The 15,084-nt window shown below is 48.6% G+C and overlaps 1 protein-coding gene across 1 annotated transcript in view; it reads right to left on the bottom strand.

Moving 5' to 3' along the window:
* Positions 1–15,084, bottom strand: part of Zan (zonadhesin) — a 103,665-nt gene that overhangs the window by 49,326 nt on the left and 39,255 nt on the right. The window contains exons 30-39 of the mRNA XM_052168395.1: positions 14,490–14,695; positions 13,818–13,959; positions 12,653–12,912; positions 12,399–12,563; positions 11,671–11,795; positions 9,914–10,212; positions 6,369–6,586; positions 4,380–4,521; positions 3,797–4,014; positions 153–294 (exon numbers count right to left, since the gene is read on the bottom strand). Coding sequence (XP_052024355.1) covers positions 153–294; positions 3,797–4,014; positions 4,380–4,521; positions 6,369–6,586; positions 9,914–10,212; positions 11,671–11,795; positions 12,399–12,563; positions 12,653–12,912; positions 13,818–13,959; positions 14,490–14,695 — 1,917 coding nt within the window. The remainder of the gene's footprint in view (positions 1–152; positions 295–3,796; positions 4,015–4,379; positions 4,522–6,368; positions 6,587–9,913; positions 10,213–11,670; positions 11,796–12,398; positions 12,564–12,652; positions 12,913–13,817; positions 13,960–14,489; positions 14,696–15,084) is intronic.

Below are 15,084 nucleotides of genomic sequence, written 5' to 3'. Positions count from 1 at the left end.
AGGTTATGGGGAGAGGAGGAGTTATGGGGTCCCGGGATCTCTCTCCTCTATCCCTGACCTCAAAGGCCTGGGGAACTCATCTTGTCGCCCTGCCTCGGAGCCCTTTAGTCATGAGAACACCCGCTCTGCCTTCACCCAGGTGGCTCCCTTACTGATGCTGGCACAGTTACTGGTGCCATCCTCAATGTCCTGGCAGTAAGTCCCCGAGGGACACTGGAAACTCTGGCAGTGAATAATCCCTTCCACGCAGTTACAGCTCTGGGAACAGCCTCTGGAGGTCCATTTCTTGCCTGCCTAAATTTAGAAGCCAGAGGAAAAAGAACGTGAGGGACAACAGGCCGGTTCAGGGACGCAGCCGCACCCGCCCACGGTCTGAAGGGCTTCACTCTGCCCTCCCTGTTTGTAGAGTCAGCATCTAGTGTGTCAATCACCCGCAGTGGGGGTGGCGGGTGGGGGTGGGGAGGGAAGAAAACCACTACATCTTGTCAGGATATGGTGGCACATGCTGTCAGTCCAGACACTCATGAAGCAAAAGCAGGCGGATCTCTGTAAATTCTAGGTCAGCCAGAGCTACACAGTGGGATCTTATCTCAAAAAAAAACAAAAACAAACAAATGACCCAATGCTGCACCAGGGGCTGGGGGTACAGTGCTTGCTGGGAATCCTCCTGTGGGAGTGCCTCTCTATTGAAGGGAATGGCTCGATGTTAGAACTGAGGCCTAGAATCTTCCAAGGAAGCCTGGCATGCAGCTCAGGCACAAGACACCTGACAGAGTAGGACCCGACAGGCAGGCAGGGTGGGAGGTGGGGTGGGCGTGTACTGGAGGTAAAGGACCCACCTTGAATCCCCTCCACTGACCCCCCCCCCATGGGGGCTGGGGCATGGCTCATAGAGAGCCTGCCTAGTCTAGGGCAGGCCCTGACCAAGCAAGGAACAACAGCCTGGTTTAGAGAGAAGCAGCGCAGACTAGAAAGTGGCCGCCAAGCCTATTTTAAAAAATATATACATAAAGTATCTTGGGGTGACTCTTACCAAACATGTGAAAGATCTTTACGACAAGAACTTCAAGACTCTGAAGAAGGAAATGGAAGAAGACCTCAAAAAATGGGAAAACCTCCCATGCTCATGGATCGCCAGAATCAATATAGTTAAAATGGCCATTTTGCCAAAAGCAATATATAGATTCAATGCAATACCCATCAAAATCCCAACTCAATTCTTCACAGAGTTAGAAAAAACAATTAACAAATTCATCTGGAATAACAAAAAACCCAGGATAGCTAAAACTATTCTCAGCAACAAAAGAAATTCTGGGGGAATCAGTATCCCTGACCTCAAGCAATACTACAGAGCAATAGTGTTAAAAACTGCATGGTATTGGTACAGTGACAGGCAGGCAGATCAATGGAACAGGATTGAAGATCCAGAAATGAACCCACACACCTATGGCCACTTGATCCTCGACAAAGGGGCTGAAAACATCCAATGGAAAAAAGATAGCCTTTTCAACAAATGGTGCTGGTTCAACTGGAGGTCAGCATGCAAAAGAATGCGAATTGATCCATCTTTATCGCCTTGTACTAAGCTCAAATCCAAATGGATCAAGGACCTCCACATAAAGCCAGACACTCTGAAGCTAATAGAAAAGAAACTGGGGAAGACCCTTGAGGACATTGGTACAGGGAGAAAATTTCTGAACAAAACACCAATAGCGTATGCTCTAAAATCAAGAATTGACAAATGGGACCTCATAAAATTACAAAGTTTCTGTACGGCAAAGGACACCATCAAAAGGACAAATCGGCAACCAACAAATTGGGAAAAGATCTTCACCAATCCTACATCAGATAGAGGGCTAATACCCAATATATATAAAGAACTTAAGAAGTTAGACTCCAGAAAACCAAACAACCCTATTAAAAAATGGGGTACAGAGTTAAACAGGGAATTCTCACCTGAAGAACTTCAGATGGCGGAGAAGCATCTTAAAAAATGCTCAACTTCATTAGTCATTAGGGAAATGCAAATCAAAACAACCCTGAGATTTCACCTTATGCCAGTCAGAATGGCTAAGATTAAAAATTCAGGAGACAGCAGGTGTTGGAGAGGATGTGGAGAAAGAGGAACACTCCTCCACTGCTGGTGGGGTTGCAAATTGGTACAACCACTCTGGAAATCAGTCTGGCGATTCCTCCGAAAACTGGGCACCTCACTTCCAGAAGATCCTGCTATACCACTCCTGGGCATATATCCAGAGGATTCCCCACCATGTAATAAGGATACATGCTCTACTATGTTCATAGCAGCCCTATTTATAATTGCCAGATGCTGGAAAGAACCCAGATATCCCTCAACAGAAGAGTGGATGCAAAAAATGTGGTATATCTACACAATGGAGTACTATTCAGCCATTAGAAACAATGAATTCATGAAATTCTTAGGCAAATGGATGGAGCTAGAAAACATCATACTAAGTGAGGTAACCCAGACTCAAAAGGTGACTCATGGTATGCACTCACTAATAAGTGGATATTAACCTAGAAAACTGGAATACCCCAAACATAATCCATACATCAAATGAGGTACAAGAAGAAAGGAGGAGTGGTCCCTTGTTCTAGAAAGACTCAGTGAAGAAATATAGGGCAAAACCAGAACGGGGAAGTGGGAAGGGGTGGGTGGGAGGACAGGGGGAGAAAAGGGGGCTTATGGGACTTTCAGGGAGTGGGGGGCTAGAAAAGGGGAAATCATTTGAAATGTAAATAAAAATATATCGAATAAAAAAAAAAGAAAAGAAACAGATCTGTGTGATAGCTGGGGGGTGGGTATTTGCCTGAGATAGCAGGCTCTAGGGAACCGACTACAGAAGAGCAAGAAAGGCCTTTGTGTTGCCATGGAAACACCACATCTCATGAAATTATGCATTGAAGTGGGCAGATTTTATGTGTCTAAATTATGGTTCAGTAAAACCTAAAGCAAATAAATTTTACTGTTTTAAATATATATATATATACATATGAACATATGTATATACATACATACATGCATACATACACGCATGCATGCATACATACATGCATGCATGTGCTGCTCTCCACAAGACTAGTTAGTTCCCAACTCCACAAGTTGGTTAGATCCACTTGTATTCATCTACCAGTAGCACTGTGAGTACAGCACCACTACAATAGCTTTTGTGGGTTGTGGTAATTCGATCCCAGGGCCTCATAGTTGCACTATTATTGGTGGCCACTCTTGGTTGTCAACTTGAGTACATCTGGAATGAACTAAAACCGGAATGGCTGAGCACAACTATGAGTGATTTCCTTTCTTAAATCATTTGAAGACGGAAGACCCACTTCTAATCTGGATCTTTGAGGTGAGATTAACCTTTAGTATGGACCATACTATGCTGCTGGCATACCACACCTGTGCTGGCAGCCTATCAGGGACAGGAAGAAGGAAGTTTCTCTCTCTTTGTGTGCATGCTCTCTCTAGCAAGTCCATTCCTTCACTGGCATTAAAGCCTGCTTCTTTGGGATTCTGGGATATACTAAAGATCAGTGTATGTCTGAGAGATGCAGCCTCACAGACTGAACAACTACCGGATTCTTGGACTGTCCATTTATAGGCAGTCACTGCTGGATTAGCTGGACCACAGGCTGTAAGTCACTGTGATAATTCCCTTTCTATCCACAGTCACTCCATATGCCCTGATACTCTAGAGAACCCCGATTAATACACACAAGAGACTGGCTCACCAAGCACACACGCTCAGACCCACTTTCCATACCAACTCACAGGGATGAAGTCACCCTGGGTGTCTTGGCAGCCACACTCAATTTTGAGCACACACTTGTCGCTATGCAGCACATAGCCAGGTTGGCACACGCAGCCTTCTTTGCAGTTAGAATGGGCTTTGGTGCTGAGGCCCTCACAGTGGCCTTCCGGGTCAGAGCAGGAAGGCAGACAGGGGGGAAGGCAGTCTGTGAACTGGCTGTGGGCCGGGCACTGCAGAGCTGCGGGGTTGAAGGAGAAAGGGTTAGTAGAGAGAGCAGAGGGCCCCACGGCATTCAGAAACCAAGCAGGGTGGAATAAACAAGGGGTCTTGGGGCTCCCTCTGTTTCAGTGTGCATTCAGCAGACACCGACTGGCAGTGGACTATATGCCAAGACACAGAGAAGAAAGGAGTGTGGGAGAGCAACCACTGGAGGACGACTTTGAGAGGGAGGAGTCCTGGCTCAGCATGAGTACGGGGCTTTTCTAACTAGGGTAGCTCTTAGCCCTGAGCCTTAGGCCCAAACGGGCCCAGATCCTTCTTGCCTGGCCCCTGACTTTTCCTGCCTTAGCACACCCTCCTCCCCACCCTCCTCCCCACCCTTACAGATTTTGACACAGGTGCTGCTGCCATCACTGCTCTTCTTGCAATACGTCCCTGGGGGACACTGGAAATCCCGGCACTTCGTGGTCCCTTTCGTGCAAGTACAGCTCTGGGTACAGTCTTCGGATATCCAAGTCTTGCCTGCCTACAGAAGTCAGGGAATAAGAAAGGACGTGGAGACTGCATGGGTGCTCTCAAGAATCAGGCTGAGCCTCGTGCCTGAAGGGCTTACGCATGCTCTCCCTATTTCAAGTTCCACACCTAGTCAGTCAACCAAGTGCCAGTAGAAAAATATCTGTGTTTCTTTCTAAATGGCATCTGGGGCTGTGGGTATGATACAGAGGCAAAAAGCCTGTGTGGAACACCCCAGTGAGTGTCTTGGGGTGCGGCTGAGCAGTGCATTGCTCGCCAGGTCACATCAGACAGGGAGTGCTGCACGGTTCAGAGTTAGAAGACTTGCCTAGAATCCCGGAGCCATCCACTGGGGCAAGGCTCATGCTTAGAGCATGTGCCCGCTGTGTACCAGGCCTAAGTAGTCTTCACATTCCAGAGACAGCATACAGACAGGAACATCCCAAGCAGAGACAAGCAGCGGGAAGGAAGAAGGGGAAGCCAAACCTCCTCTCCACGCCCACTCACTAAGATGAAGGCACTCCGGCTGTCTTTGCAGGCACACTCAATTCTGGGTACACACTTGTCCTTGTCAAGCACAAAGCCATAGTGGCAGAGGCAGCCTTCTGTGCAAGTGGCAGGGGCGTTGGGGCTGGTGCCCTCACAGTGGCCATCTGGGTTGGAGCAGGTAGGAGGACACGGGGGAAGGCAGTTGGTGTAGATGCTGTGGGCGGGGCACTGCACACCTATGGGAAGGAGGAGACAGGTTACTGGAGGGGTCCAGAGGGGCCTGAAGAGGCAGAAACTACAGCAAACAGGCTGGGCTGAGTAACAGGAAGCTGGGAGCACGTGAATTCTCTGTTGTCCTCCCTCCAGCTCTAACTGAGGGTGCACTGCGTGCCACATGTGCCCTTAGAAAAGAAGATGGGGCCGGAGAGGTGGCTCAGCAGGTAAGAGTGCTGAGTTCAAATCCCAGCAACCACATGGTGGCTCACAGCCATCTGTAATGGGATCTGATGCCCTCTTCTGGTGCATCTGAAGACAGCTACAGTGTACTTATATATAATAATAAATAAATCTTAAAAAAATAAATAAATAAAAGGGGTTTCCCATATGTCTTAAAAAAAAAAAAAGAAGAAGATAGATCTCCCAAGGGAATGTGGGAGACTCACCTGAATAGAATCACGAGCCTTACACTGAAAAGGAGCCCAGCCCAGCTGGGCAACCCCAGCATCCCTCTCCCCTGTGGAACCTTCTCTCCGCCGCCTCTTAGGCCAGGGACTAAAGGACTTTCTGCCTTGCCACCAGCCCTCCAGACGTGGCACGCCCTCTCCACCTTCCTCACAGCGCCCTTACTTATTTCGACACAGGTGCTGCTGCCATCTTCACTGTCCTGGCACCGAGTCCCCGAGGGACACTGGAAATTCTGGCACTCAATGGTCCCTCCAATGCAGACACAGCTCTGGGTACAGCTACTGGAGAGCCAGCTCTTGCCTTCCTGCAGAAGCCACGTGAAGGGAAGTATAGTAAGGGGCAGGGAAAGATGCTTCTGGAGAGACAACCTTCCCTCCTGTCGAGGGACTTACATCTGCCCTGTCTTTCTACAGGTTTCACCTCTGCTGAAGTCAACAAACCACAGATGGAAAAAAATTATATCTGAGGCTGGAGGTGGGTTCAGGAAAGAGCTCCTGTGTGCAGTCGGTCCCCACCAAGTATCTGGGGACACAGTGCAGAGGTAGCGTAGCGCACCATTGTAGCCTGCACCAAACCCCGACCAATTTTCATACTCCAGGGCCATTGATCAGACAAGTTCATTCCAGTCTGAGAGAAGCAATGGAAAGGAGAAAGCGGCCCCCGCTTCCGCCTTCTCCTCCCACTCACCGGGACGAAGACCTCCTGACGGTCTTTGCAGCCACAGTGAGTTTTGAGCACACACTTGTCATTATTCAGCACATAACCGGGTTGACAGATGCAGCCCTCCTTGCAGGTGGCGGGGACTTTGTGGCCAGAGCCCTCACAGCGGCTGTCTGGGTCCAAGCAGGAAGGTGGACAGGAGGGAAGGCAGTTTGTGTAGTGACTGTGAGCTGGGCACTCCAGAGCTACGGGTCAGAGGAGACTGGCATCAGTTACAAGGGTCAGACGGGGCCCAAGGAAGCAAAGGCTGCCGAAACCAGGGTGGGTTCAGCCACCGGAACCTGTCTCCTGTCTTATTAGGTATTCAGCACTGCCTGAGGATGGGCTGTGAGCATAGCCCTGGAGAAATAAACGAGAAGGTAAACAAACAAACAAATGAGGTTCTTTAAATTAATGTGGGAAACTTATCCAGGTCAGCCAGTAATAGCAAAGTGACCTTCATGACCTCAGTCGGTAAATATAGGACATAGAGAACGTACAGTTGAGTAAGTACTAGGTATAATGCGGCCACGGGGCAGTGAGGGAAACTGTCAAGATTTTAAAATGGTCTTTAAGGGAAAGAGCTATGTGTGATGCCTTGTAGCTAAACTACCAGCACTCAGGGAACAGAGCAGGAGCATACAGAATCAAGGCTATCCTTGGCTACACAAGTGAGTTTACAACAGAGAGAGACAGCTCAACAGATTTCCCAGCAGGCAGAGATGCTTGCTGTCAAGTCTGATGACTTGAATTGAATTTCTGGGATCCACACAGTGAGAAGAGAGAACTAACTCCCAAAAGTCGTCTTCTGACTTCTGAATGTCTGTGGCTACACGTTTGCACGCATGTATGCATGCACACACACAAATAAGAAATACATAAATAAATAAATGTAATAAAGAAAAATAGGAAGCGAGCAAATGGAATATTACACTGCATTCGTGGATGGGTAGAGTCGGCAATCCGCTGCTCAGATCAGCTGTCCCTCCCTTAACTAACTTGCCCTTGCCCCAACCCATCACTGAAGGATTCCAGGCAGTCACTCTATAGTGACTAGTCCACTGTGCTGTACTCCTAGCCTGGCTGACTTAGCCTGTATAGCATATTGAATATCAGAAACCATCTAAAGAGGGTTGAAAGTATATTGGCGGTTGTACGTAGGTACTGTACAAGATTCTATGCCATTTTATGAAAGGGACATAGGCATCCTCAGATGTCACTGCCCTTGTGGTTCCTGTACCCAGTCACAACCCTGTTGATATGAAGAGACAACTAAATTAATATTAACATTAGCATTAATATTAATATTAATAATAATGTTTTACTCATTCCTTGCTTTACATTATAAGATTTTTTTTTACTTCTATGTGCATATGTGTGTGCATGTATGTATGCATGCATACTTGTGTGTGGGTTTGTGTATGTGATGTGCGTAAGGCCAGAAGAAGGTATTAGATCCCCTGGAGACAGAGATTTGTGAGCCACTTGGTGTGGATGTTAGCAACTGAACTTGAGCCCTCTGCGGAGAGTGCTTAACTGCCGAGTCGTCTCTCCAGGCTACAGTCTGGGTGGATGACCATACAGACATAGTATTTTCTAGACACAACAGGGCACCTGTATCCACTGACTCCCAGTGGTCATGACAACATGCACAAGACTTGCACAAGTTCAAGTTCAACAACATCTCAGCATGGAGAAGGGAAATGTGAATGATTCCTACCCTAGCTGAAGAGCTGCTAACAACAGATACCTCACAGGAGACAGAGTCAGTTTTCTTTAATGGTATAGCTCCTGGGATGTGGAATGCATTCCAATGGATGCCTACAGCCCCCGCCAAAAACTGCCAAAAATAGCCACCACTACCAACAACGAAAAACCCCACAACAACAACAATAACAAAAACTGGCTAGGCAGTGGTGACACGTGCCTTTGATGCCCACACTTGGGAGGCAGAGGCGGGTGGATCTCTGTGAGTGTGAGGCCAGTCCAATTCTGCAGAACAGTCAAAACTACACAGGGAGACTCTGTTTTGAAAATCCACCGCCCACAAAAAAAAAAAAGAAGAAGAAAAATGACATATAATGCATATAAGTGGATGTGCATACACATATAGTTTAAATGAAGTCACTTGGGCTGAAAATACTCAACAGACTAACAAAAGCCTCAGTATCAGGTATGAGAAACCCCTTTGGAGTTGTTGGTCAGTGTGGTGGGTTGAATGTGCTTGGCCCATGGGAGGTGCCACTATTAGGAGGTGTGGCCTTGTTGGAGGAGGTGTGGCCTTGTTGGAGGAGGTGTGGCCTTGTTAGAGAAAGGAGAAGTGTGTTACCGTGGAGGTGGAGCTTTGAGGTCTCATACACATGTTAAAGTCTGCCCAGTGGGAGTCAGAGCCTCCTCCTGGATGCCTGAGGAAGAATCTCTTCCTGGATGCCTTTAGCTTAAGATGTAGAACTCTCAGCTCCTCCAGCACCAAGGCTGCCGTGCTTCCCACCAAACTAATGGACTGAACCTCTGAAACTGTAAGCCAGCCCCAACTAAATGTTGTCCTTTATAGGAGTTGCCTTGGTCATGGTGTCTCTTTACAACAATAAAACTCAAACTAAGACAGTCATGGAAGTCCAAAAGATGCCCAACACAATGTAGGTTTCATTGCCCTCCAAAGGAAAGGTAAGTTCCTTTTGCTGAGGACACATGTACTTTGGATACAGTATGGAAAGATCTGAGCTGGATCCTATCTGAGAGCCTCCTCCCTGAGGCCTAGCTTTCACAGTCCAAGCAGGTGCTGTGCAAATTGCAAAGGAAGGAAGGAACCAACCAGCAGTCCTTCCCAGCTGTGACATCTATGAGTCACAACAAGAAGAAGCATGGGAAGATTTCCCATGGGTGCAATGGTGGCACGTGCGTCTTGGCAGTAACCACCAGCTGTCTAATTGGACGGAAGGCCTGCTTGACAAGAGGGAAAACATGCTTGATACTGGAAACCTAGCCCGGGGCTAGCGAAGCCGTGGGTCTTAGTGAAGAATCTACCACTTTATTAAACCAGAATAATTTTGAGCTGTATTCTAAATACTTATCTTTTTATCCACTGATAAGTATAGCTCTCACCCCTCACTGTAGAAACTTCTCTTTGCAACAGATGGAGACCATGACAGGTCATCAAAGAGAAGTGACAGATCATCAAAAGTGGTCAAAATGTGAAGCTGCCTAGACTCGTCTGATAAGCCTGCATCACAACCCCTACAGCTAGCGCTCTGGGACATTGCAGAGGAGACGGGAGGATCCTAAGAGTCAGAGGGCCAGGAATCTGCTGTGAGACTGTGTCTCCTAGAACCGTCAGGGAAGCTGTATTCACGATGCTTTAAATTACCTCCACAAATGAACCCCCTAACTGACACTGTCCAATACCAATTGGTCAGCCCTGAAGTTACATAATGCGTGAATCATCTTTGGGGAGGCGGCTGTACTGAAGAACAGCACATGAATGTGGGCCTCCAGTCTCCGTGTGTGGGGGCAACGACTACGGGGAGACTCACGGCAGAAGCTGCTGTTCCTCCAGATAGGCGGCTTAAGACCCTGGTCCTGGCAGGCATCTTCGAAGGACTGCAGAGACTCACAGAGAGCACGGAAGAGTTCTGTGAATTCACAGAAGCTGTTCATGCACTTCAGCAAGAAGGGCCTGACGGGTACCCGGGAGGAGCAGTGGGCCCAGGCGGGGCCCTGGAGGGCAGCCTGGCAGTTGACCTGGGCTTCCTCAAAGTCAGCGGGCCTGCAGTTTCCATTCATGATCTCCTGCTGCTGCACTTGCATGATCTGCTCTTCAATTTTCTGGCAACTAGAATGGGGAAAGCAAGGGCTCAGAGGAGCTGCGCAAGGCAGCGTATGCCAGCTATGCCAGCGCGTGGAAGTGGGGGGCTGGAGGACCAGAGGTTCAGAGCAGGGCTGGCGAAAAAGATCAGCAAGCAAGGCACGTGCCACCAAGTCTCAGGGCCTGAACTTGACCTGGATCCAATGTAACAGAGGGAGAGAACAGACTCAAGCAAACTGTCCTCTGACCTCCACGCATGCACCATGACACACACACACACACACACACACACACAGCAGAATTCACAAAACTAAAAGATAAAAAAAGAAGAAATGGTTCATTGCGGCTGGAGAGATGGGTCCAGGGGTCAAGCACTTGGTCTTATAGAGGAACTACATTCACTGTCCAGTACATTCAATAGCTCACATCCATCCATAACTCCAGTTTCAGCAGATCCAATGCCTTCTTCCAATCACCATGGGTACCAGGGAAAACACTCATACGTATAAAACAAAATTAAACAAATCAGATAAATCTTTTTTTTTAAGTTGTTCATTGGGTGGTAGCACACACCTTCAATCCCAGCATGTGGGAGGCAGAGACAGGCAGATTTCTGTGAGCTTGGGGCCAGCCTGGTCTACAGAGCAAGCTCCAGGAGAGCCAGGGCTACACAGAGAAACCCTGTCTCAAAAAACGGGAGGGAGGGAGGGAGGGAGGGAGGGAGAGAGGGAGGGAGGGAGGGAGGGAGGGGTTTGAGTTCACCCTTAGCTATAGGAAAGTTTGAGGCTGGTGTGGAATACACAATAGAGATTTTGCACACGCACGCGCATACACACACACACACACACACACACACACAGAGAGAGAGAGAGAGAGAGAGAGAGAGAGAGAGAGAGAGAGAAAAGGTGATGGCAAAATAGCTCAAGAGGTAAAAGTACTTGCTGACCCAAGATTTCACATGTACACCAGGGCATGTCTGAGCCCGTATTTACACTTACCATATATACATATTAAAATAAAATAAATGGAAGTGGGGAATATGGTTGCAGGTTAGGGCCCTTGCCTGGAATGTTTGAGGTCCACTATACTACAAAAAGGAGAAGGGGGGAGGAGGAAGAGGAGAGGGAGAGGAGAGGAAGAAAGATAAAGAAAGGAAGGAAAGAATCTAGGAAAGACGGAAGCTAGGAAGGAGCTAAGTCTGGTGGTGCATGCTTGTAATCCAGCCTGCAGGAGGCAAAGCAAGAGGACATTGGTGAGTTCAAGGCTAACCTGGTTAATCTGTTAAGTTCCAGCCCAGCCAGAGCCACACAATGAGACCCTGTCCTGAAAGGGTGGACGTGGAGAAGGGAGGGAGAAAGCAATGAAAGGAAAGAAGGAGGGAAAGGAGAAAGGAGAAGGGAAGGGAAGAAGGACAGATGGATGTAGAGGAAAGAAAGACAGATGGACGTAGAGGAAGGAGGACAGACGGACGTAGAGGATCATTACTTTGGGTCAATGCTCTTATCTTTCCAGCTGTTCAAGAACTCCTGCTCATCCTCAGCTAATTCATCACTGGGTGTCATGAGCTCATCCTCTTCTTCACCATTGAAATTGCCACACACACCGCAGACCTAAGACAGAGGGGAGTGGGTCTTCAGTGTCATGGAGATAAGGGGATTTTTTTCCGTCTTCGGTACTCAAGGTGAAACCCAGGGTCTCAGGCAGGTGCCCTTCCAGCCAGCTACGACCTTCACTGCCTTTTTCAATTTTTATTTTTATTCTTAGAAACAAGGTTTTCTGTAGCCCAGGCTAGCCTCCAACTTGACATGTAGCTGAGGAAGACCTTAAATTATTGATCTTTCTGTCTCCAACTCCTTAGTGCAGGGATCACAGGCTTGTACCACTACACACAGTTTATGTGCTGCTGGGGATGGAACCCAGGGCTTCCTAGATAGTAGCCTGGCACTCTTTCAAAAGCAATAAAACCTAAGCCATTTGGTTTTTGAGACACAGTCTCTCTGGGTAGCCTGGTACTTGCCAGATTAGATGCATGTGCCAACATGCCAGGCTCTAAGGTATTTTTCACTGAAGCACACTTGCTATTCCTACATAAAAATAATATTCCATTTCTTTCTTCTATGCTAGGGAATGGCCTCTTTGGTGTGTTAAGAATGGCATGCCTTTCTATACTCCCCAAGTCCAGCACCCCAGCACACAGCTGTTTTCCTTCTAACCTTCCCATTAGAGGATGCAGGGATCTTGACATCTAAGAAATTATTGCTCTCAAACTTGACTTGAATTTCATCCTTAATTGTGACAATGGTGTAGACGTCTTCAGTCATGACACTGACTCCAGGGATCTGGGTGGTGGCGGGAAGGCTGACCATTGAGTTATTGATCTGAAGAGGAAGATAGAACCATGAATCGATGCGGGAACCGGAGCCTCCGCTGCCACTGCTGCTCTTCTTCCCCAGCCCAGGATGAGTACCAAGCTTATGAGGACTAAATGGTCTTTCTGGAGAGTGATGTGGAAGTTGAAGATGTCGATGTACAGCTGATAGATGCCCACAGCCCCGCTCCTGCCGTTGGCGTTCACATTGGTCTTCCCGCTGATCATGAAGAAAGGCAGGTTCATGTCGGGGTGGCACACTTTGACCAAGATGTAGGTACATGGGTCTTGGATAGGATGGCTATGATCGTCGAAGCTCACGATCTGGGAATCCTCTGAGATATGACAGTCTCCCATCTCTGTGGAGAAAGAGGTGGCTGAGGGATCATGCCAAGGCCCGTTGGAACACCATCCACCCTTCTCTCTGCCTCATCCAGGCCAGAGAGACCCAAGAAAGAGGAGGACACATTAAGTCAAGCAGTGGTGGTGGTGGCAGTGGTGGTGGCAGCAGTGCACAACTTTGATCTCAACACCCAGGAGGCAGAGGCAGGCAATCACTGAGTTCAAGGCTGGCCTGGTCTATAGAGTGAGTTCTAGGACAGCCAGGGCCACACAGAACCCCTGTCTTGAAAAACAAAAACAAAGAAAGGAAGGAAGGAAGGAAGGAAGGAAGGAAGGAAGGAAGGAAGGAAGGAAGGAAGGAAGGATTCAAAGTCCAAGCTGGCATAAGTCTTGTGGGCAGACAGGAATTAAAACATGCTATGGCAGAGCAGGTGTGGGCCCAGTGAGACTGGTGAACAGGTAAGGGAACCTATAGCAAGCCTGATAACCTGTGTTTGATTCCCAGAACCCACATGGTGGAAGAAGAGAACCGATTCCTATAAGTTGTCCTTTGGCTTCCATACACACACAGGTGCATGGCCACCTCCCCTCACCAAAAATAATTAATTAATTAATTAATTAATTAATTAATTAATTAATTAAAGAAAAAACTAAATATACTTTTTAAAACATGAAACAAAGAGCTAGGTATGGTGGCACATGCCTGTGAGCCCAACACCCAACACTCGGGAAGCAGGCACAGGAAGACCAGACTGGGGTGGAGGTCAGAGGATGGCAATTTGAGTTCTGCCACAAGGCCTTCAGGTACAGATAGGCTACGCCAGACTCCAGTACGACAGGGGTGTCAGGAGGAGGTGTGGAGGGCCGGGAGAGCTGCCCCTTGTGACTGAAGGGACATCCCTCACAGCGTGGACCCGCTTACCATCAGCGCAGCGGAGCAGCCCTTCCTGGCGCAAACACACTTGGTTGGCCTTACAGGACGTTGGGCTGCAGGTGATGTTGCTGTGGACTGAGCATGTGCAGAGCGTGGTGCAGGTCTTCTCTGGGTACCAGCTCTCCCCCAACTGTGGGGCATGGCCATCATCAGCAGAGCCAAGAGGAAACTTGGAAACTGGAGATGGGTGGAGCCCTCCCCAACCCAGAAGGGTAACTGCATTTGGTCCCTTCCTTTCCCCCATCTTTCTCCCCCCATACCCTCCCTCCTTTCCTTCTTTATCTTTCTTCCCCTGCCTCCCTCCCTTCCTTCCCTCCCCCCCCCCCATGGCCATTTTCCTTCTAACTAGCCATCCATCTTTTCTTTGAGACAGGCTCTTACTAAGTAGCCCAGGCTGCCCTTGAGCTCACGACCCTTCCTCCGCCTCAGCCTTCCAAGGGCTGAGATTACAGGTAGGCACCAGCATTCCCAGGTCTTGAATTTTCTCCACCCCTCATCATCTAGCCCTTGTCCTCACCCCCACACCCCACCCCGGCCTCTGTCCTGCCCCATCTCTTCTTGGGCTCCAAGGCCTCCATCTTCCTGTTCTCTCTTCTCTTGCTTCCCCACACCCACATGAAGCGAGAAAGGGAGAGCATCCCCTGCCTTAAGGCCTCTCACCAGGTGATAGGAGCCGTCCTGGTCACTGCAGCCACACTGTCTGAGGGGCACACAGGTGGTTCCACTCAGGATGTGGCCACTCTGGCATTCACAGCCCTCTACGCAGGGCAGCGTTGGACAGTCTCTTGGGGTGCTTAGGGTAAGGCAGGTGGCTGGGCAGGAGTTGGCACATGGGTTGTAGCTGCTCCTGGGTGGGCACCTCAGAGCTAAAAAGGATACAAATGTTAAGGAAGGCAGAACGGCTAGCTCCTGACCTTGGGGTGAAAGTTACTGGGAAGGATCTCATGTAGCCCAAGTTAGCCTTAAGTTTGCTATGCAGTCAAGTGTGACCTTGAATTCCTCATCCTCCTGCCTCCATCTCACAGTTCTGGGATTACAGGAATGTGGCACCATGTTCTATCTTATGTATGTATGTATGTATGTATGTATGTATTTTTTTATTTGATTTTTTTCGGGATAGGGTTTCTCTGTGTAGCCCTGGCTGTCTTGGAACTCACCCTGTAGACCACGCTGGCTTTGAACTCAGAAATCTGCCTGCCTCTGCCTTCCAAGTGCTGGGATTAAAGGTGTGCACCACCACTACCCGGCTCTATTT

The sequence above is a fragment of the Apodemus sylvaticus genome, chromosome 22 (genome assembly GCF_947179515.1).
Source record: "Apodemus sylvaticus chromosome 22, mApoSyl1.1, whole genome shotgun sequence".
NCBI classification, from domain to species: domain Eukaryota; kingdom Metazoa; phylum Chordata; class Mammalia; order Rodentia; family Muridae; genus Apodemus; species Apodemus sylvaticus.
The sequence above is the reverse complement of the archived record's forward strand: the minus strand, read 5'-3'. Positions and strand labels throughout refer to the sequence as shown.